Source organism: Hemicordylus capensis, chromosome 4, assembly GCF_027244095.1.
Source record: "Hemicordylus capensis ecotype Gifberg chromosome 4, rHemCap1.1.pri, whole genome shotgun sequence".
Taxonomy (NCBI): domain Eukaryota; kingdom Metazoa; phylum Chordata; class Lepidosauria; order Squamata; family Cordylidae; genus Hemicordylus; species Hemicordylus capensis.
In genome coordinates this window covers 216,444,927-216,468,050 of record NC_069660.1, presented here as the reverse complement: position 1 = coordinate 216,468,050, position 23,124 = coordinate 216,444,927, and the positions used below count along the sequence as shown (strand labels likewise).

The 23,124-nt window shown below is 42.3% G+C and overlaps 1 protein-coding gene across 2 annotated transcripts; it reads right to left on the bottom strand.

Moving 5' to 3' along the window:
• Positions 1-315: 315 nt before the first annotated feature.
• On the bottom strand, positions 316-21,201 carry MCUR1 (mitochondrial calcium uniporter regulator 1). 2 transcript variants are annotated; one of them, XR_008306580.1, is made up of 10 exons: positions 20,689-21,201; positions 18,325-18,444; positions 17,633-17,736; positions 10,802-10,903; positions 7,046-7,087; positions 4,645-4,716; positions 3,297-3,350; positions 2,809-2,873; positions 1,875-1,989; positions 316-1,326 (listed from the first exon to the last, which is right to left on the bottom strand). XR_008306580.1 is itself a non-coding variant. In XM_053248119.1 (9 exons), exons 1-9 carry the CDS (start codon positions 21,008-21,010, stop codon positions 1,271-1,273), a joined length of 987 nt encoding a protein of 328 aa, XP_053104094.1. In that variant the 5' UTR covers positions 21,011-21,198; the 3' UTR covers positions 316-1,270. The 2 variants fall into 2 exon arrangements, 1 of the variants encoding a protein (XP_053104094.1); XM_053248119.1 differs by lacking the exon at positions 2,809-2,873 and having other exon boundaries at positions 20,689-21,198.
• Positions 21,202-23,124: the final 1,923 nt, after the last annotated feature.

Sequence of the window (23,124 nt, the reverse complement as noted above, 5' to 3'; positions counted from 1 at the left end):
TGCTCTAAAAGAGTTAAAATCCATAAGTAATTAGTCTAAAGTTACCAGTTAGTCTAAAGTTACTAGAAAGTACTCTAGCAGATGTTCTGAAACACTTAAGACATCTAAAATAAGTCAACAGTCTAATGAGTTTTCAGGCTGCTGGGTTGCATTTGAGCTTGGGTTTTGCTTTAACTTTATTGCTAGCCTAGAGATAATGAGAGGCCATCTAGCTTATTTTCCTTCTAAAGGGGTTTTACCTTTTTCTTGAACAGAGGTCCATCTCTCTCAATCAAGAAGTGCCAGAGGCTTGCAATATCCCATGCAAAAAGCCAATACAATTCACTGTGCTTTATTTTATCCATTTTTAGAATCAAGGTAACAGCTAGGATGTAGTTTCAAGTCTATTTGGCATTTGCTTACCAACATTATTTTTTACACTTCCTCATAAAACATGATTAACTGGATGAAAAATTTACAACAGCAGACCACAATGAAAGCAGCTGGTCTGTTAAAACACAGTGGTTGACATCCAGACTAACGTAGCTCTTGTGGAAGAGTTTTTTCCCTGGGCGATGAGAAACATTCTTCCACGAGTGCAAATTTAATATGGAAGTTGGCCACTGATAACAAGACTTTACTGCGTGTTTTATTAACAGAGAGGAAATATGTGAGCTCTGATGTAACTCAAGACTTTTCAGCTCTGAAGAAATGAAGTCAATTCCCCCCTGCATTCACTATGTACGGACTTCTGCTTTTACAGTCTTGCATACTACAATAGAACTTAGCAAAAGACACCTTGGTGATTTTCCTTCTAAACTATATTTATATTTGATGTGTCTGGTATATAACCCAATGTTTTAGAATTACCATCAGGGGTGTCCTTAGAGAGCCCGGGCATGGTGCAAGTCAGCCAATGTGGGGCCCCCTTCTTAATTTTCATGGGGGTGAAAAGAGCAGGGCCCAGGGCGGTCACCCCACTTGCCCTGCCCCAAGGACACCCCTGATTACTGTAACCCAGAAACTGCCACCTCCCCCTCAAAACCAGATTTATATAGGTGGACATTGCTGTGCAAAATATGGTTGATCAACTCAGGCCAACTTTCTATCAATATTTTGATATATACACATTCATTTTCAGGCACATTCTTTGGTTACATTCCAGAGAGTTTTAAATAAATACAATGGCAGTGACTCTGAAGACAAAACTAAATGATTCCAGCTAGGGTACAATGAAGCTTTGTTTTTTCTAAGGCAAGATAGTACAAGTCCTTTTTAAACAGATGCTCTGTTACATCCATAAACGGTAAAATCCCAGTGCTACTGTAAGGCATGTAAATACTGAACCTGGAAGAAAATAAGGGTGGGGAAGAAGAGTACACAAAGTTAGATCTCAATCCTTTGAAAACACAAATCTAGCAACGTAGAAATATTAAAATGTTTCAATCCTGCCTGCAGCTACACATTATTAGACATGGAAACCAATGCTTGCAGGATCACAATCCATGATCAACATTTCCAGAATACAAATACAATTAGAAGGAGGGCTTGGCCACCAAGTGAAAAAAGGTAGAGGGTGGGAAGCAGAAAAGAATTCTAGGTTAGACAGCTACAACTGCTAAAGAGAATGGAACAGCTTCCCATTCCAGGATAGTTATCCTCAGAAGTATGAAAAAATAGTCTATACAAATTGCTTTATGGATTCAACGGATCACACCTCAGATAAGGTGCTAATATCCAGATACTAATTATGTAATGTCTCCATTACATAATTAGTAACTCTAGGCAAGCAACCAGAACAGCACATTCGATGTAACAAATATTAAACACAACATATACATAGCAGACAACCAAGACTGTTGAATAAGCAGATATATCATGATATAATTCCTTACCTGCTAAATACTTAATGTTGTCAAGTTTGTGCGATTCAAGCATAGTTTTCAGGCCTGCAACTTCAGTGTCTATTTTCCTGTCTGTCTGTGTTAAAGCTCGATCTTGATGTGCATGCTTCAAGAAGCAAAAGCAAACAACGTTTCAGTACAGTTAAGACATTTCCTTTGAAAAAGCAGGCGGCCAACTTTCCTGAAAAGCACTATTGGAACTACTCTTACATTAGTACAGATTTTATCCTGTTACTACCAATGCAAAATTACTATTTGCTGTGAAGCTATGGTATACAAAATGCTTTCCTACAATTAGTCATTTAGCTTATACTCTTCTCCTTAATCCTCAACTATTCCAGAGCATTTATAGGCTAAAAATCCATTCCTACTTACTCTGTAGCTTGTCTAGTCTGTCCAAGTAGTATCTATTAGCTAACTCTTCCAAAGGAAAGCCAGCGTATCAGAACTGCCCAATGCAATTGCAAAATCATATGAACTTATTTTCAAGAAGCATGAAGATTAGGTCATACCTGCTCAAGATGAAGTCAAAATTTACAAACAAACTTAATATACATGAAAGTAGTAAAACTGTTTTCTAAGATTTCATTTCCTCAGAACTATAGCAATTCCCTACTTACAGGGCAATCCTATACATGCTTTCTCAGAAGCATGCCCCACTGAGTTGAGTGGGATTTACATCCAGGTAAGTGTAAATACGACTACAGCTGAAACATATTTTGATGCTGCTATACGTATACAGCAAATTCTGTTTTTGTGAATCTCCTTAATGTTTGGCAGCTGAAAATGAGGGAGAATTAAGACCCCAAGCAGCTGACACCCACCAGAAAGGGACAGCTAGTAAGGGCTGATAGAAAGTATTGTTCTTACATATGTCCTTAGGAGGTTCATATCAAATATTATTTATCAGAGGCTCTTCACTAACCTGAACCAAGCCCTCAAGAATCTGTCAGTCTTCATTAATATTGCCAATGGAAGAGACATATCAATCTGGGAAGTTAAAATATACATTGGCATGTACAGCACTGCAGTAACTTACTGAAGCAAGATGTAAGCTAGCAGGAAAGAAATCAAAAAATCCCAGGGCTTTTTCTATGTCCAAATCAGAAAGACACTATAATGCAGAAGTTACAGAGGGGTGGAGGGACAGAGGACATCATCTAATTTTGCATACGTGATTTTGAACTTGCTGAACTTCATCAGGAAAAAATCTTCCACAACAAGGCATTTGCATTGTTTTCTTTGCAATTCAGTTATAAAAACTAGCTATTTTTACACCTTCAGGGACATGTTTCTGCTTCAGCACATAGAAATCGGAATTTGCCATTATTTTACACCATTATTCGCATTAATGGTGGTTGTATATGTCTGCACAACTGATATGGAGAGGACTATTAAGTGTATAGTTCTTACCAATTCCACTATTTCTGTTCTCATTTTCAACCGTTTTCTCTCATTAAGTGCATACTGAAAAAGAGAAATTGATTACCTTCTGTTTTAAAAATGCCTTATTGCATTAGAACTTTCCATCAAAATTGGTGTGCGTTTGTGCAAGAGAGAGAACACGAACACAAACATTTGGCTTTAAAATATTCTATTCTACACTCATCTACAGGAGAACCCCAGTATCTGCGGGGTTCCGTTATCCGCTACTACCACGGATAATGAAACTGCAGATACCGAGTCATTGAGGCTATGGGATTCAAGAGGGTTAGGTTCTTGGGAGGACAAAAAAGGCTTAAAATAGAGAAATACATGAAATAACGTACCATGCCATGCTCTCCAGGTGTCCAGCAATGCCCTTCAAAAGTTAATTTGGGTTTTTCTGTGAAAAATTGCAGTGTTTTTTTGGTTCTTTTAAAAGAAAAATGATCCACAAAATGGATACCAGAATTAACCCACTTTTTGCCATTTCCCCCCTGCATATGTCAAGGTTGGGTGTCAATTACCCAACCACAGGTTTGTGAAATTGCGGATGCTGGCTCTGTGAATGGTGAAGTTCTTCTGCATATGCTGATCATGTCAACACAACTAGTTAAGCATAGCTATTTTTGACAACTAGTTAACATTTAAACATAAATATTTAAAAGGCTACACAGAACTTGAAGGACTACTCAATACCAGTCAATTTAATTTTTAGACTATGTTTGCAATGATTTTGTAGGATACGGGAAAATGGATTTGTTTATGAGTAAGTGTACACATGGATAAGTATATCATGTTCTTCTCACATATTCTAAAGGGCACAATATGCTGAAGCAATGTCCTGAAATGGCTTTATTTCATGTTTTGAAGGAGATGAAGACATAGTTACTAATCCTTGTTTCCATTCAGCAACATGTCCAACACTGACTAAAGCCATATTTGCACATCATGTCCAACACTCAAATAATCTGTGTACAATGTACAAAATACAGACCTTTACACAGGTACAGCTATTCACATGTCATGTTAAATGCAACTACAGTAGTGCACTTCCTATCTGCATCCTGCATATCAGGGAGCCTGCACCAAGATTCATTTTTAAAATGAAAGCAGGTACAGTCTTTCACACAAAAACATGTATGTGTGTACAGCCATCTGAACACAGGTATAACAAGTCTGAATAGGACTTACATATAACCCTACACTACAACACCATTCCCATAGATTACATCTCACATAATCTTTAAGACAAGAAGTTTCACGGACCACAAAGATCTTTGTCCAAGTGTTTCAAAAGAATCTTTATATAAACCCTTTAAAAAGGAAGGTTACATACCAATTCTTTTACTCTGCTCTTTTCTACGTTGAAATCGAGTTTGCTGTCCGTACGAACTTTGCAAATTTCATCCTAGAGGAAAAATTACACAAAATTTATATAATGCTATACTTAAAATTTTCTTTACATTCTGCATTGGATTAGTATTATACTAAAATGTTTAGAAACTATTCACCAAACTATATACTGCATAGTATTCATGCAGCTGTGCCTTTAACACAAATGATGAAAGGGTATACAACTTAAGAGTTTAAAATTCAGTTACAGTAATTCAGAGGAACTCAACATGCACTTCCTGTAATTATTATACAATATCCATTGCCCTCCTCAATCCTTTCTGGAAACACCTGTCAATGATTAACTCATTCAGCAGATATAAATGGCTTAGTTCAGAGAGAGATTATATTTCTCACTGAAATTGGTAACTGGTAAGGACAAGAGGGTAAAAATAAATGGACAGTTTTCACAATGGAGGGAAGAAGTGAGGTCTCCAGGGATCTGTACTGGAACCAGTGCTCTTGAACCTTTATAAATGATCTAAATGTTGGGATAAGCAACAACAATTTTTATTACAGCCATTGGCCAGCAGAAATAGGAGTAACAAATATACTCAATACAACGATCAATAAAACAATGGATAAGCAGTGAAGTGACCAAATTTGCTGATCACACTAAACTATTTAGGATAATGAAATCTAAAACCGATTGTGAGGAACTCCAAAAGGATCTCTTCAAACTGGCCGGGCGGGCAATAAAATGGAAAATGCGGTTCAATGGAAGCAAGTGTAAAGTGATGCATATTGGGGCAAAAAAACCCCCAAATTCATACACACACTGATGGGATCTGAGCTGTCAGTGACTAACCAGGAGAGAGATCTTGGGGTTGTGATAGACAGCTCAATGAAAGTGTTAAGCCATTGCACGGCAACTGTGAAAAGGACAAATTCCATGCTAGGGCCACATTTGGAATATTGTGTAGAGTTTTGGTCACTGTATCTTAAGAAGGACATTGTAGAACTGGAAAAGGTGCAGAAGATGATCAGGGGCCAGGAGCACTTTCCTTATGAGGCATGGCTACGGCATCTAAGGCTTTTTAATTTGGAAAAGAGGCGACTATGGGGAGACATGACAGAGGTGTATACAATTATGCATGGCATAAAGAGAGTGGACATAGATAATTTTTTCTCCATCTCTCACAACACTAGAACCAGGTGTCATCACATGAAACTGAAGGCCATGAATTTTAGAACCAACAGAAGGAAGTACTTTTCCCACACATCATATAATTAGTCCGTGGAATTCTCTGCCATGGGATGTTGTGATGGCCACTAGCTTGGATGACTTTAAAAGGGGCTTAGACAAATTCGTGGAGGACAGGTCTATCAATGGCTACTAGTCTGGTGGCTTTAGGCCACCTCCAGCGTCAGAGGCAAGATGCCTCTAAATACCAGTAGTGGGGAACAGCAGCAAGAGAGAAGGCATACCCTCACCTCTTGCTTGTGGTTTTTTCAGAGGCATCTTGTGGGCCACTGTGTAAAACAGTATGCTGGACTAGATAGGCCTTGGGCCTGATCCAGCAGGGCTGTTCTTATGAGAAATATAATCCAAGCAATCATTTCAAGAAATTGACAATGCCATACAACTGACTCACAAGACAATGGGGGTGGGGGGGCTGTTTTCCAAAGTCATCTTGGTTGGACTTGTCTTATTAAAAGACATTATATATATTGTCTTTTAGACATTTTTGGCATTAGTTTTCCTTTTTCCCCCTTGCAAATGACAACAGGCACACCATTCTCTAAACTAAATGGCATCACTTGGGGACCCACAAATTTGCTCAGGAGGAGTCCCAGTCCTCCTTCTGAACCTGGAGGGAATCATCCCTCCAATTAAACTGAATTCATCAAAAAACGCACTGTGGGTCAAACGCTCTCCAACAGCAGGTATTTGCAGCAGACCCTGCCCAGAAATGCTGGTGCAGATATAACCAAGATTTTTTCTACAAAAATCGTTGACATAAGGCATGTTTCATACCCTCAGTGCAAAAGGAGGTTTTGAATTGCACTTCAGCAATGATGGAAGTACAGAACACTATGGACTGCTTCACATGGATTGCCGTTCTAGATCTGGTCCTTTATCCACAGAGGACTGCTGCACAGAAGAAACACCCTGCATTCAGTCATCTATGGTTTGGGGAGGGAAGGGGCAACTCTGCTGGACTGGTAGGCAGTTAGTTGGTGCTCCCACCACCACCTTTGACAATGCTAATTGCTTGTTTGTTCTCACAAAGCACCAGTTGTCTTAAAATATCTCCTTACAGAAAAAACACAAACATTATATGGCTAACTAGTATTTTATTCTTAATATAGTTATTTTATTCAGGTACAAAAAAGTATCTTACCATTACTTGCTTTTTCAGCTGCTGAAGTTCAAGTTTTATTTTCTTTCAATAATAATAAAAAAGACATTAAGAAAGAATATAAGAGTAATGCTACTTATTGCCAAATACAGTCTTGGATCACAGACAGAGTGTGTGCAAATGGGAATCACACATGCAGCCAGGACATTTTCTGTCATTTTTGTTGCTACAGCTTCTAAAAATCAACCATTCAAAATGCTTCAAAACTAAACTGCTACTTGACTCACTGACTGCAAACAAAAGACTCAACTGTGTATGTTGCTCCTTTGTATGTGTGTAAATAGCTTCTTTGGTTCATGCAGATACTGTTTATCTCTTCAATTAAATATATATGTACACAATATATATGAATAAGTTGATGGGATCATTTCTTTTCCCTGGGCAACATTTTAGACCCCAAAGGCAGAGTAGGTTGATTTAAATCAAGGAGTTTTAAATCACTGATATAAATCTCCAAAAGAACAGGAAAAAAACTGATTTAAATCAAGTTTCCCACTGATACTTCTTCACATATTTGTTAAACAATGGTGCAGATCTGATCACTAAAACGTGCCAACTTACAACTAAGTAAAGCATATACAACATCTAGGCGGGTATACGTATAATGTTTTTTAGACAACTTGATTTTTTATTCATTTAGGATGTATTTTATTTATCTATCAAATATTTATGCTGCCCCAAACTTCCATCTCTGGGCAGCTCACAACAACATAAAAACAAACCCAAACCCCAAAGTAAAAACCTTAGAACAATTTAAAACCACGATTAAATTAAAAAGCTTGGGTGAAAAGGTAAGTCTTTAATGATTTTTTAAAAAGTTGGCAGAGATGGGGAAGCTCTCGTCTCAGCAGGGATTGCATTCCAGAGTGTTGGGGCAGCAAGAGAGAAGGCCTGCCTCTGCGTAGCCACCAGACGGGCTGGTGGCAGCTGAAGGCGGACCTATCGGATGATCTCAATGGGTGATGGGGCTCATGGAGAAGATGATGTTCTCTTAGATACCCAGAGCCTATGCTGTTTAGGGCTTTAGAGGTTATAACCAGCACCTTGTACTTTGCCCAGAAACTTATTGGCAGCCAGTATAACTCTTTTAGAATAGGAGTAATATGGTCTCTTCAAGATGACCTTGAAACCAACCTGGCTGCCACATTCTGAATCAATTGTAGTTTCAGGACTACATACAAAGGCAGCCCCAAACAGAGTGCACTGCAGTAGTAAATATTAGTAAATCATACCTTTTTAGAAAATGTAATTGATACCTTTACCTGTGTCACGTTGCATATGCAGCAGCAATACATTAGGAATGGTAAGAAGTAAATCACACACAAACAAAATACCTATTTTATTAAATTAAATCTTAAATGATATGTACAATACATGCTTCACATATGCAACTGCAGCAGTCTCCCAAGCTGTCTATAGTGTTCTCCCTAATTTTTTTCGTCTGTATACGGAATGGGTTTGTTCTGGGTGGCAATATCAAGGCAGTGTGAGCATACATGCATTCAGAGTGGGACCTTCCTGATTAAACCTGACTGGGATCTAAAATTAACTGATCAGACATTAAAAAGCATGTGAGCGTGCAAACACGCCTTAGAGGGAACTCTGGCTGCCTAGGCTGTCCATAAAACTCTTATTTTTTTAATGTTTCTTTTTGTCTCCTTTCCTGTACTGTGTCTCTGCCTTAACTAACTCTTCTGCCTTGGCCCAACTGCACCACAACTACGCTACTATCCAGACTGGGTCTTTGCACATGCGATTTCAGTCTGTTTAGGAATAGAAGTAGTTCAGAATTTTCCAGAAGGAGGAGTTGGTAGTTTCAAGTACTGAGAGTGCTGAGCAGACAAGTAAAATCAAATAAATAAACTAGGTTCTATAAGCCTACCATTATAATGGTTATATTATAAAACCACCCAGAGATAAAAGTTTTGGACGGTATAAAAATATGTAAAATAAATAAATAATCACTGCCCCCACCCTACAGAAATGGAGTGGGTCAATCCATGAGTCCTATTCAGATGTTATTAAAAAGAGACACCATACTGTGCCCAGCCTCTAGATCACAGAAGTGCCTGTCATCATAGAAGTGTTCATCTCTTTGACGACAGCCACTGTAATAATGGATCATGGACTGCTGGGTGAGTGACCAGGCCAGGCCTTCCAGCTGCATTTGAGACGCTGTAAGTAAGTACAGCATCTCTTTGAATAATGTCTGAATAGTGCTATCGTGCTATAGATCACTATCTATATTGTCTTCACAGACTGGCAGTGGCTTCTCCTGCCTGCAACCTTGGAGAAGTCGCTGCCAGTCTGTGAAGACAATACTGAGCTAGATAGACCAATGGTCTGACTCAGTATATGGCAGCTTCCTATGTTGTTAAGGTTTAATGAGATAGTGATCTATCCATGACAATGGTATTTGACACCACCTGCTTGACCCATGGATCAACTCTATCCACTAACATATAGAAAACCAACATACAATTCCTTATGTGTGTGGAGCCAGAAATCATTTGAATTGGGCCCATGGTTGTCATGACATTCCGAATGGGGCCTAACGACGTGGCTTGAGAGTGGACATTAAAAGACCCCATACAGCACAGCCTTGGAGTTCTCAACACCACACTTGAGACCACCTTTAACAACTTGGGCAAGGGAAACCGTTGAGCAGCAAGGTGAGTGATGCATCAACAGAACCCCAAACCTGTCTCAAGAGCCCAGCACCACGTGCAGACACTGAAAGTATGGAGCATTTGGAGAGAGAGGTATTATGATAGGACTTTGGAGACATTCATATTGGAATGCCAATGTTATCTAGCAATTCTTGTTACATTACATCAGGGCTTAACAAATCACAGGCACCAGAGAGCCATGGCACCTAGAAATTTAACTATGGCATCCAGGTAGAGTTATTTAATAAAATATGTGTTTGTGCCAGGCAGTTCTATTTCTGTTTTAGGTATGTTACTTATATAGGGGATAGGAAGAAGCTCATATACCCTCCACCTCCTCAGTGTCCATCACTAGTCCAGTAATTTTGTCCTGTGCCCACTTTTTTAGGCCAACTCCTAGATCCAGAAATAAATTATCAAGACCTGCATTAAATTATATACCTATTACATGGTTAGGGCTTTTGAATTAGACTATGGGTTCTAATGGGGAAAGCAGCTCCGGAGCTTTTCAATAAAGACAGACAGGCAGGCAATAGTAAGACCTTATGTATGCAATGATGGCCGTGTGTGTGTGTGTGTGTGTCCCCTCCACACACACAAAAATCAAAACTTCTCATTTGGTTTCTCCTAGGCTAGAGCACCAGTGTACTTAAATTATGCCTGCTGTGTCTGAGTGAGTATTTACAGCTAATTGAATAACTGGGTGCAGAAACAACATAAACCAAAATTCCACTCAAATAAAAAGCAACTAAACACCACTGTTTGCACTGCACCCCAGGTCCAGGTCCAGTTAGAGTCAAAAGTAATCTCCTTATATTGCTTTCCATAGTTACTTTTGTTATCTTTACTCTTTCAAAAAATACAAAAACACAATCCTAAATGTTTGATATATAGCATGCAGCAAAACTAAAGGCTCATCAACAAACTTTAGTAACAACAATCACCATCTATCCCTTTAGATTGGAGTATAGACGTACAATTTTCTGCCATTACAAGCAGCAATGGTTTTACTTAACACATTAAAATAACTCTGGAATGTGCACTCTGGAATAAGCAAAGTTGCTTTTACCTCATTTTCTGCCCTGAGTGCTGAAAATTCACTCTTCTCCAAAATAATCATATCTTTCTTCACAACACCAATACGAGACATTATCTGCTGAAGAGCAATTTCCTTCAAAGAAAGACACAAAAACATCCACTTTAGCTCAATAACACCAATTCCATTGAGATATTCACCCCTCTGTTCCTATATATTCAAGAATCTTGCACAGTTGCTATTCAGTAATTTTAAATTGGCCAACAACTTACTCCTGAAGCATGGCTACACAACGCACATACACAGAGGGTCCCACTGAGCTCAAAAGAGCTTCTTCCCCCTCTCCCCTCTTTGTTTGCAATGTCAAAATGCATGGGTGGGTGGGGAGGCAGATTAAAGATTTTATACAAATCATGCATATAACTGTCTTTTGCCAGGAGGATCCTACTACTTCCCAAGTTCTTAAAAAGGGATACTGGAAGTATGCACAGACTTCCTCACTCTACCCAATGGCCTCTTGCTTTGTCTACACATATGCTTTTCAAGAGGAGGGTCACTCTCTTTTGTTATGCAAGCAAATGCACACTTGTATTCCAGTCTAGCCACTCCAAGACTGCTGTTTGCTGCAATGTGCCCCAGGCTGCTAGTTGTTTCCTCATCTCAGTCTGCAAGGTTTCCATTCTGTCCCCAGGGATTAGTCTAGGTAGATGATCTATCAAGGGGAGGCAAGTGGTAGTGCCACAGTCTGGAAACTTAGCAAGTTATGCTGAAGTGATAATTGTGACCAGCTCAAACTCAAGTTGCTTACAAGGTAGGGTGGGGTGGGTGTGGATGCGAATGGAAATGTACAGGTCATGCAGTTTTTTGGTGGGGCCACAGGGATTGTGAGATTTGAAACAGCAGCAACAATGGATCAATGTGCCTGGCACTTAAAAGGAAAGACCTTTTCTGATCTGTGGGGCTGCCAAGGAAGGACATGGACAGAGCATTGCTCTTAATGGAAGAAACTGTCATGAAGCAAATATGACCTGGGATTTCCCTGCACCAAACTCTCACATTTCTTAACAAGAAGCCCTTGTTTGTTTGCAGGGCTGGTAACAGGCAGTGTTCCCTCTAATTTTTCCCCACCAGTGAGTGGAATGAGTTTTGTTCTGAGCAGCAGTAGCAAGGCAGTGAACATAAGAACAGCCCTGCTGGATCAGGCCCAAGGCCCATCTGGTCTAGCATCCCGTTTCGCACAGTGGCCCACCAGATGCTGCTGGAAGCCACAGGCAGGAGTTGAGGGCATGCCCTCTCTCCTGCTGTTACTCCCCCACAACTGGTACCCAGAGACACCCCGCCCCCAAGGCTGGAGGTGGCCTACAGCCCTCCGACTAATAGCCATCAATAGACCTCTCCTCCATGAAATTATCCAAACCCCTCTTAAAGCCATCCAGGTTGTTGGCTGTCACCACATCTCGTGGCAGAGAATTCCACAAGTTGATTATGCATTGTGTGAAAAAGTACTTCCATTTGCTGGTCCTAGATTTCCTGGCAATCAATTTCATGGGATGACCCCTGGTTCTAGTGTTATGGGAGAGGGAGAAGAATTTCTCTCTATCCACTTTCTCCACACCATGCATGATTTTATAGACCTCTATCATGTCTCCCCGCAGTCGTCTTTTTACTAAACTAAATAGCCCCAGGTGTTGTAGCCTAGCCTCATAAGAAAGGTGCTCTAGGCCCTTGATCATCTTGTTTGTTCTCTTCTGCACCTTTTCCAATTCTACAATGTCCTTTTTTAGATGTGGTGACCAGAATTGTATGCAGTACTCCAGGTGTGGCCACACCATAGTTTTGTATAAGGGCATGATAATATTAGCAGTTTTATTTTCAATCCCCTTCCTAATGATCCCTAGCATGGAATTGGCCTTTTTCACAGTGGCCGCACATTGAGTCGACACTTTCAACGAGCTGTCCACCATGACCCCAAGATCCCTCTCCTGGTCAGTCACCAACAGCTCAGATCCCATTAGCATATACTTGAGGTTGGAGTTCTTTGTCTCAATGTGCATCAGTTTACACTTGCCACTTTCGATCCACACTTGCCACTTTAATGTGTTTAGTGTGTGCACATGTGCATTATTATGTGCCATGATAGAATACACACACCCCATAAATATGGGAGGAAAGTATTATTTTACAATTCTATCTTTTTATAAAATCAGATTTTTATGCATCAGGTGTTAGTACTGTACACCCCAATTTTCAGAAGCAGATTTTTAAAGGCCATGAATGATGGTTGTAACAGAAATACGAAACAGACTCCTCCTCATTGTGAGCCTTTTGGGGACAGGGAATCATTTAATCCCTATGTAAACCTAAGGGAGTATTCTGGTGCTACGTGCTCGGCAGCCATATAAACTTTTTTTAAAAAAATAGTTCCCTGCCTGTTCCAGCCCCAAAGAAGTTTTCGTTTCAGTCCCAGTTATCCAAGCAAGGCTTTACCATGCTAGTTATCTATCACCCTCCAGTGCAGATTACTTTATCAGACCAGTACTTCATCTGAGCCCTCACCCAATGCTCTGAGTGACAAAAAAAACCCCACCTGTCTGCCCCTCAATAGTCACAGTTTGTACCCTCTTCACTCCTTAACACACAGCCAGCCCAGAAACCCATCAACGAGCAAGATGGACTGGACAGGCTCCTCTGCCATTGCCTCCCCTAGATACTTGCTGAAACTGATTCAAAGGAGAACCACGCCACAACATGGAAAGCACCACCATCAGCTCACCCAATCAGAGCCAAATCCTGCTCCTATTTGTATGCTGGGAAGAGTAGTTTTATACCTTAAACACACGTTTCTGGCTGCGCTATTGCTATTGTAAAACAGCTGTACCAGAGACCAGAGCAAGGCATAATCAGTCGCACTCTGGGACTTGTAGTTTTGGTAACAAAGGCTGCAATACTGTGTGTATTCCAAAAAAGAGAAATGAACAAATTTAAGGGGCAGAGTTTAATCATTTTGTTTCATGCTAAGACCAGGCCTGAGAGTAACGGGGGGGGGGGGGGGAGAGACAAAAAAACCCAAACTAACGAGTATTAGGGACTTGTATCCATTATACATTAATATATATATTTTTAAATACTATGATTGTTCTAAAAAATACTAATATAAGTATAATGGACATAATATAAACAATCTTCTTTATATATAATTCTCTTAAATGTACTCATCGCTAATCCCATGTGTGGCAGCTCTCGCGAGAGTTCACAAGCAGCTGCCAGATAGGATAGCGATGGGGACGAGGGAGAAAATAGGGATGCCGGCCAGCAGCAGCAGGCAGCGGTGGGCTGGGCCGACAGGAGGAGGTGGCGGCAGTGGGCCAGCCTGGCTGGCAGGAGGGATGAGGTGGCAGGTCGGCCAGCCAGAAAGCGCCAAGCAGGGGCGGGGAAGAAGTGAGCTGGCTGGCCTGCCAGCCTGAAAGTGTGGCGGGCGGGGGAGTGGGCTGGCCGGCCAGCCAGAAAGCTGGGGAGGGGGGAGAAAAAGGCAGCGACGGCAGGTGGGGGGGCCAGAGGTGCAGATGCTCTGTGCCTGGCTCAGCTAGTATATACTATTATAAGATGATATAAGGGCAATGAGATATGCATTTCCACACTTCAAAGATTCCCCCCCATGACCTTCTTTAATGCACAACTGAAAAGTTAAAAATTTAAAAACTCAAAAAACTAAACCACAGATGTAGCAAAACAGCAAATGTTTTGATGCAAGACATCATCTGCAGTGCCATACAAAGGTGGGTGAGTCTTGTTCCCAAACACAACACACCATGATCCAGCCAAAGAACTGAAGGCAATCAACCAATCCTGTGCAGCTCCCAATATCACATACGGGGGTGGGGGGGACAGTGGAAGGAGGGAAAAGAACACAAAAGCATAATGAAGTTCATACACTCAACAACCAATGAATCTCATTGCCTCCCTCATTTCCTCTTTAACATTTATAGTTGTGTGCAACTGTTCTATCTATCTATCCATCTATATGGCTTCTCTGATTTTTTGTTTCCTCACATCTGTCTCCACAGCCAAGGTGAATATCTTTGTACTCACTATTCTGTCTTGATGTTGTTCTTTAACATGCACTGCCCATGGTTTGGTTCTATCTCTATGCTGTATGTCTGCCAGATGTTCCTTATGATAAAAAAAAAATATAAGGATCCTTCCCTCCCTCATGTCTAGAGCTTAAAGGTGGAGTCTGTCAGGCAAATTCCTCCCACCCTGCACAGTCTGAGAACTTCTGTTCCTCTAATCAATCAAAATACTGTCTTAGAAATAAATCAAAAGTGCCTCTCAGCAATACAATGGATTTACGCAACTTGCCTTCTAGGCAGTGGTTGGTAGCAACACCCTGCCTTCCTCCTGCAATCTCATGGACCGCTTCGGTGCTGTTGCTGTGCTTCAGTACTCTGCGTCCGTTAACAAAAAACCAGGCATTTCTTGGGAGGAGGCTACCTCCTGCAACCCAGCTCTGTGTTATCCTCACTGGAACTCACACAAGGGCAGCTGCGTAACCTGTGAAAGGGCTGCCGCTGATGCACGTGGGTAAAATGGCTGTGCAAAAACACCAGCCAAGTTGCTAGAGGGCATGTGCACAAGTAGTTGACCTGAACTCACTTTAGAAAGAGCACAGGCAGCCGCAGCTTGGGCAGCTGGGGCAGGGGGGCAAGACACACAACTCAAATTCCCAACAACTGGAAAGAGGGAGACAAGTTGCTTCTGCATGAAGTTTTTTCAAAAATGGGAAAACTGACTTAACATTTAGGTGGCAGAAACATCAGCACCAGCCTCTTCTCCCTGGCTGGAAAGGTTAGTCACTCCGCTTCCGTCCTCAAGCCGCATGCAAAAGTGAAGAGCATTTTTTTTTACTGTAAATGGCGGCAGGAATGTACACGCCTTGATAATGGCAGCAGGGCCCATCCAGAGCCAGAGTAGGAGAGCCAATTGTCCCGCTCTGGCCAGGGCAAGAGCCAATGCAGGCAGTGGCGGCGAGGGGAAGGTGAGGGGCGGAAGTAACAAGCAGGTGGCAATTCATCGCAGCACCGGGGCAAGCAAGACTTTCTGCGTGGCTCCTTGAAACTGCTGCGCGGGGGCAGAAATTTTGAGGATGGGCACGCAGCCACTCAGCTTCAAGGGAACAGTGGTAACAGGACTGAATGACTGCCATGGATGGGCAGACGTGAGCAGGAGGAAGAGGGAGCAACCCATCCTTGTCCTGCTTGTGCCTGTAATTAAAAATACTGAAAAAATCCCACTTTTTAAAATAAAAGAAATCCGTTTGAAATACTTTTTTTCCATTAATGCAGCATGTAATGACTAAAATAATGAGGGCCCACTGCAGAAAACCTATCAAGGAGAATGAACATATGCTGGGGGAGGCGGCCAGGGTTGTTGCCCCCCAAACTCTGTGTATGCACTCAGTTGTCTGTATATGCACATAAGCTCTGTCCAGAAAGTCAGAAGCAGTAGCGCAGATTGGAGACCTACAGACACGATCTTATCCCAGTGTTTGTTTCCCCTGCTAGGTCATCTGCAAATAGTTATGGGAACTGTACAAAACAGAATAATCCTCTGAAATCCCAGTGACTTGAATCTTGGGCCAATGCAATATTTATCAATCTTATAAAAAATAGCAGAATTTGCAAATATGTTGCCAATTACAACAAAGGCATGCAACAGTCCAAATAATCTATATAATAAAAATAACTGCTCTCATATGTAAATCAATTAGAAAAGTAATCATTATTACTGCTAACTGGGCAAAGAGGCATCTTTTTAATGTGGTGATTCTCTTTATTTAGCAGGGAGAGTGGCCCTATCCACCCTCAGCACAGTACTTCCAGTTATTGTTGCTGGCATCTATCTTGTGTTTCTTTTTAGATTGTGAGCCCTTTGGGGACAGGGAGCCATTCGTTTATTTATTCATTCATTCATTCTCTATTTAAAGCACTTTGGAAACTTTTGTTGAAAAGCAGTATATAAATATTTGATGATGATGATGATGTTATTACAAATATCAATTCATTGTTCATAAAACATGATTGTGTTTCTAGGAGATACAATCAAATCCATACCAGTCAAGGAAATAACTGACAGTCCTCACGTGAAAAAGTCCTAGCATTAATCCAAAAGCTTGTGTGACACACTTATTATAAAAGAGACTGTCAGTAGATTCTTAAATTGAAGCCAGACGTGATTCGACCCTCTAGTGGTCTTCCTCTGTGGCTTGAAGATTGCAAGAATTCAGTCTCCCAATGTTGGGTTCAGTTGCCCATTCACAACTTAAATGAAATCCTATTGTCATCTAGTATCAATGTTGGACTGTTACATGCCTCTATTATAATTGGTGACATATTTGCAAATTCTATTAGATTTTCTTTAAGACTGATAGTATTCTGTTTCATTAGATCTTTTGGATTCTCATTGTATCCAATGCAGTATTTTACAAGTTCAATTTTTATTTTTTTTAAAATGTGAATCTGGCTCCTAAGTCAAAAGAAAGTTTGTCATGGCCTGGCCTACTTTTCACAACACTCATGTAGATATGTATGCCAATATGCGGTTTCGTATGGATATATGTCAGATTCACACAGATGTACAAGAATAACTTGGTAAACATTCACAGGATTACACAGTCTTGGTAAGTAAATGCAAGAATCCAGTCTAAATTAAATCATATCAGCAAACTTTCAGAGGGTGGATATATTACATCAATTCTGAATAGTTAAATGGCTACGGGATTTAGTTTTTCACATCATCTGTTTTGCAAAACCCATTATATATCTGACTAACATATGTTACAGAAACTTCCATTTTTTTGTATCTAACCTGTTGTACTTTTGTGACCATGTCTTTGTATATCACATCCATGTTACTGTTCATGACGTTCATTAAAGCAGGTACAATGATCTCGGATTGCTGAGTAGTGAATCCTAGAACAATACAGAACATTGCAAAATTGAGAAACCTCTATAATTGGACAAGCATTAACCATGAGTAATTCATATACAACATGGCCAAACAAATAGTCTGGAACCTGAAAGAGTTAACATACAATATTCCCAGAAACAAAGGCTCTCTTAGCAACTCATGACACAATTGCTTGCAGACGGGCAACGTTCTTCATTTAAATCATCACGCATGCAGGTACTAGTCTACATGAGGATTTAACATGTTGCAAACATCTACTCCCCAATCTAGATACGTTTTTTCTTTCTGCAAGGTTGTTTCATTAGAAAATGAAACACAATTACTTTTGCCAAAGCGCAGGGATGGCTGGAAAAGGAAAATCAGCATTATGAGAAGGAAATGTTCTTATAAAGTTACCAGATCTTTTGTCTGACACCTACTACGGTACTTGTTCTTAAAATAATGTAATGGGGAAGAAAAGCATTTACACCTGTGCCCACAAAAACACAACAATAAATGCAAACACACACACAATCCCTGAAGAAACAAGAAATTTAAATAGAACAAAAACCAGTTATTCATAACACCAACACACAGAGCAGAAAACTTGCCATTTTCTTCCAGGAGGCACACTAAGGCATGGGTGTCAAAATAAAGCTTTTTGCTTCCCGATAGGGAAAAACTCCCCTTGCTGTTTTCAATTTGTAATGGTGATGCACAAATATTTACACCTAAAAGGAAAGCACACAGAAATGTGTCAAAAACATTAACTATGATGTAAACCGCCCTGAGCCATTTTTGGAACGGCGGTATATAAATCAAATAAATAAATAAAATAAAATACAGCAATAGTACACTGACATGCAACTCCTTCCAAACTTGCAGTCCTGAATCACTGTAAAATCCCTTACCTCTAGTGCAACAATTTTTCATTTTGCCATAGAGGGGGAAGAAGCAGTTGAGTTTCAGCTTTAAACAACCAAGATGGGTTTTTTAAAGTACAGTTTCCATCATAACTAGGCTCTCAATCCTAAATACACTTACTTGGTACTTGCTTCCAGTGCAATACAAAGAGATGGTAATCTTCTTCTTTAGATATAATTTACTAAGGCATACCCGTTAGGGGTGTGCACAGAACTGCCGAACTGCGGTCCGGCACTGGGGTGGGGGTTGCTTTAAGAGCAGGGGGAGGGTTTACTTACCCCTCCCACCGCTTTCCCCCTCTGTCGCCTGTAGTTCCGGTAGTAATTGGAGTTTTCCAATTACTACCTGCCTCCCTTTCCCCGGTTTCACTTGAAAAGGCAACCAGAAGTCTTCTGCGTGCGCTCACGTCACAGAGACTCCCAGACCCAGAGGCTCTCAGACCCAGATGTCTTCTGCGTGCACACACATCACGTGCGCGCTTCACGTCTCTGTGACGTGCACATGCGCAGAAGACTTCTGGGTCGCCTTTTCAAGTGAAACCGGGGAAAGGGCGGCAGGGAGGAATCCTGCCACTCCAATTACTTGAAAAACTACAGGCAATGTGCACGCGCATAAGTCTTCTGGGTCTGGGAGCCTTTTCAAGTGAAACTGGGGAAGGGGTGGCATGGAGGTATCCTGCCGCCCCAATTACTACCAGAACTACGGGCGACGGAGGGGGAAAGCGGTGGGAGGGGTAAGTAAACCCCCCCCCGCTCTTAAAGCAACCCCCCACCCAAATCTCCCAGGTCCGGACTGTTCTGGAGGCCTTTAGAATGGCCTCCGGACTGGTCCAGGCACATCACTAATACCCGTGGCTAATCCCATGCGTAGCAGCTCTCAAACTCTCACGAGAGTTCGGAATGCTGCCAGATAGGATAGCAACAGGAATGGTGGAGGAAAGAACATGGTGGCGGCAGCCAACCAGCCAGTGGGCCCGGGAGTTAACGGCAGCTGGCTGATGGGAGGCTGGCCGGGAAAACAATGGTGCCGCGGCTGAGCAGAGAAGGCGGGGCGACTGGCAGCAGAAGGAAGGAAACAGCAGCGAGGGCAGGCAGGCAACGGCGGCTGAGGCGGCCGGCCGGCCAGGAAAGCGACAGTGCTGGTGGGTGCCAGCAGGCGGGAGTAGAGAGAAGGGCAAAATGGTGACGGCAGGCAGAAGAAAGAAACAGTGGCAGGGGCAGGCGGATAGTTGGGGAGAATTAAAGGTGCAGATACTCTGTGCCCAACCCAGCTAGTACTTGCATTCTCATAATCATAGCCCCCCCCCAGATGCATCTATAGATGTATATTTACATCTATAGAGTCAGAGTGGTGTAGTGGCTAGGGCTGGACTAGGACTGGGGAGACCCGAGTTCAAATCCCCATTCAACTATGAAACTAGCTGGTTGACTCTGGGCCAGTCACTTCTCTCTCAGCCTAACCTACTTCACAGGGTTGTTGTGAGGAGAAACCTAAGTATGTAGTACACCGCTCTGAGCTCCTTGAAAGAAGAGCAGGATATAAAATGTAGTAGTAGTAGTAGTAGTAATATTTGCACTGCAAATAATATACAGATCTCCTAATATGTCAAATGTGTCAGAATGGGCTTCTGCAGGGCTGGATTACCCATTAGGATAATTTCCTTACAAGGAGGTGGTATGGTGTGGGAAGAGTTTGGTGACAAGTTTTCCAAATGTGAACATTGCTTTTAGAATGTATCTTGCCATTTTTGGAAGGGGAGTGCTCTTTTTCAAAGCTGAAATGTATAAAGAACTGTCAAATATGGGACAGAATTTACTAACTTCACTTGCACTACTCTCAACTGAGAATGAGCTTTCACTTTTCATGAACGTTTTGCATGAACGTGAGTGCTATAACGACGTCGCGCAGGCTTTCACGATTAGATGTTGACCCAGGAGTCGTTATCGCAGAGTTTTAAAAATCATTTTGATCTCACTTTCTCCCAGTAGCAGGAAGGCTCCAGAAGAGCCCCGGTCAGCCTCCCACCTGCCTCGGGCCGCAGCCCATCTCACCTGGCTTTTCCACGGCCCGGCAACGACCCACGCCCAGGCTGAGGAAGCGGGGCCCGGAGCGCCGCCCCACCCCAAGGGAAAGGACATGCTTGCTGCTGGAATTGCCAATGCCGCCGCCGCCGCGCGCTGTTGAGCTCGCGCTGCCGTTTCTGGCGAGTCGTGGCGTTTCCAGGCGCGCGCCACCACTCGTCTGCTTCCAGTCTCCAAGGCAACGGCGGGCGAGGGGTGAGCCTACGACATGCTTCCGCGAGGCACCGAGCAAGAGAGAGCTTCGTTCCCGCTGAACGAGGAAGCTCACCACTCCGGCCTGACCTCTGACCATCCCTGCGTCGCCGTCTGTGGAGGTCAAGGCTTGAGGGCTTTCCCTCGCTCTTCCATAGCTACAGGAGCCGCCCCGCCGTTCCTTCCAGCTGCCCAGCCCAGTACTTAGCTTGCTGGTTCCGGCGGCACAAATGCGTTCCTGCTCAGCCGGCAGTACGCATGCGCTTCCGTGAGAGGCGGGCTGTTTTTGAGCGCAGGCGCAGGAAAAAGGCAAGGCGGAGTCTCATGATGACGCCATAAGGATTAACGAGTTCGCTCTAGCCTAAGCTTTCGAGGACCACAATGCACGGAAGCTAATTCTGCAATAAGTATGGCAGCCTTGAAGGTGTCACAAGATTCAGTTATTTTTGCTGCCACAGATTAATTTCTCTGGAAGAAAAATGCAAAAAGCCTCGGCAGCCAATCGGAATGGAGAGAGGGAGGGGAAGCGTCAGGACTCGGGAGGAGAATTCCGGTCTCGCGGAAGTCTGCCTCCAGTTCAGTGTTCGGAAATAACAACCTCAAATACAAACCTCGGATAGGAGCTTAAAAATTGCAACAACCTGAGGATTCAAACTGGAGTTTGGGGAAGGAAGCCTCAGTTACTTTTTGAACGGGACTCTGCATTTGGACATACAAGGAATCCTATTCTTTCCCCGTTTAACTGCCCCTACTTCTGCCCAATTACATGCGAATGTGGCAAGAGCCTCTAAGCAAATTCTAAAGATTTTTAGCAAGTCAGATTTCATCTGTGTCCACAGACTACATCATAAAAGTCATATATCCAGTTCTTCCCCGTGTCGCCATGGTGTGAATACATCAAAGGCACAGATCCTCATGGATGCGTTAGATTTCCACGTGGATTCCTGCCTCAAATGCACAATGAGTCACAAAAACAAACAACATGACCTTTGGTCTGTGAAACAAAAGATCAAAATCTTATAATTCCAACGGAAATACAAAGAGAAAAGTTGTAATCTGCAGAACATACACAGATGCAGTCTGTTTACATTTCCCCATAAAACCGAAAAACAGCAGAAAACAAAAGCTCAGCTCTGACCCTTTTCAGACTGGTGGCAATATTGCATTACAACTTCAATGTTACTTAAATAAACAAGAACTAAAAATCCTTATGAACATTCCCTTTGCTACTGAAGATAGCTTCAAATAAAACTTTTATGCAAAGTCTTTTCAACTAGTTGGGGTCACTTGCTGAGACATGCTTATTGATTGATTGATTGATAAATTTATATACCGCCATTCATTAAAACAATCCCAAGGCAGTTTACAGCAAAATTTAAACACAAGATGGTAAGAAAGACACAATTAAAATATTAAATGAAAAAAAATTAAGCAAATCTGATTAAAAATTTATAACAAAAGCATAAAAGCAATACAGAATACAAAGAGCAGCAGCAGTGAATCAAATAAATGCCTGGGCAAAAAGCCAAGATTTTACACTCTTTCTAAAAGCTGTGATGGAGATCGAGGAGCGAATAGCCACCAGGAGAGCATTCCAGAGTCTGGGGGCAGCAATAGCGAAGGCCCTGTCCTGCGTGCACGACAACCGAGCCTCTCTTATTGTCGGCACCTGGAGCGGAGCCCCCTCAGATGACCTTGTCAAGCGGGCAGCAACCCTTGGGAGCAGGCGGTCCCTCAGGTATCGCGGGCCCAAACCATTAAGGGCTTTAAAGGTCAAAACCAGCACCTTGAATTGGACCTGGAAACAAACTGGTAGCCAGTGCAGCTCATTCAAAAGGTCTGCAGAGGGCAGATGGAGCAGTCAAACTAAACCCCACTAGATGATGATCTGACCATGACAACGGAGTTATCTCAAACTCCCCCCCCTCCAGATCATTTATTCCCCAGTCGGCAAAAACCAGATCCAGAGTATGTCCTGCCATGTGGGTAGGGCCCGATACCAGTTGAGACAGGCCCATGGTTGCCATGGAGGCCATCAAATCCTGAGCCAAACCCACTAGGGGGGCCTCAGTGTTGACATTGAAATCCCCCAAAACAATAAGCTTGGGGGAACCCAAGGCCACCTCCGAGACCACCCCCGCCAGCTCAGGAAGGGATACTGAAGTGCAGTGGGGTGGTCGGTACACCAACAGAATCCACAGCCTATCTCGGAGG

What these genes read in the sequence shown, in the direction of transcription:
- MCUR1 (XM_053248119.1), bottom strand. Translation starts at nt 21,010, where the DNA reads ATGGTCAGAGGTCAGGCCGGAGTGGTGAGCTTCCTCGTTCAGCGGGAA. An exon ending in CCGGGCCGTGGAAAAGCCAG is followed by an intron (nt 18,445 to 20,688) that starts GTGAGATGGGCT and finishes CTTTCCTTTTAG; the next exon opens with GTGTAAATATTTGTGCATCA. An exon ending in CAACATTAAGTATTTAGCAG is followed by an intron (nt 1,327 to 1,874) that starts GTAAGGAATTAT and finishes ATTTTCTTCCAG; the next exon opens with GTTCAGTATTTACATGCCTT.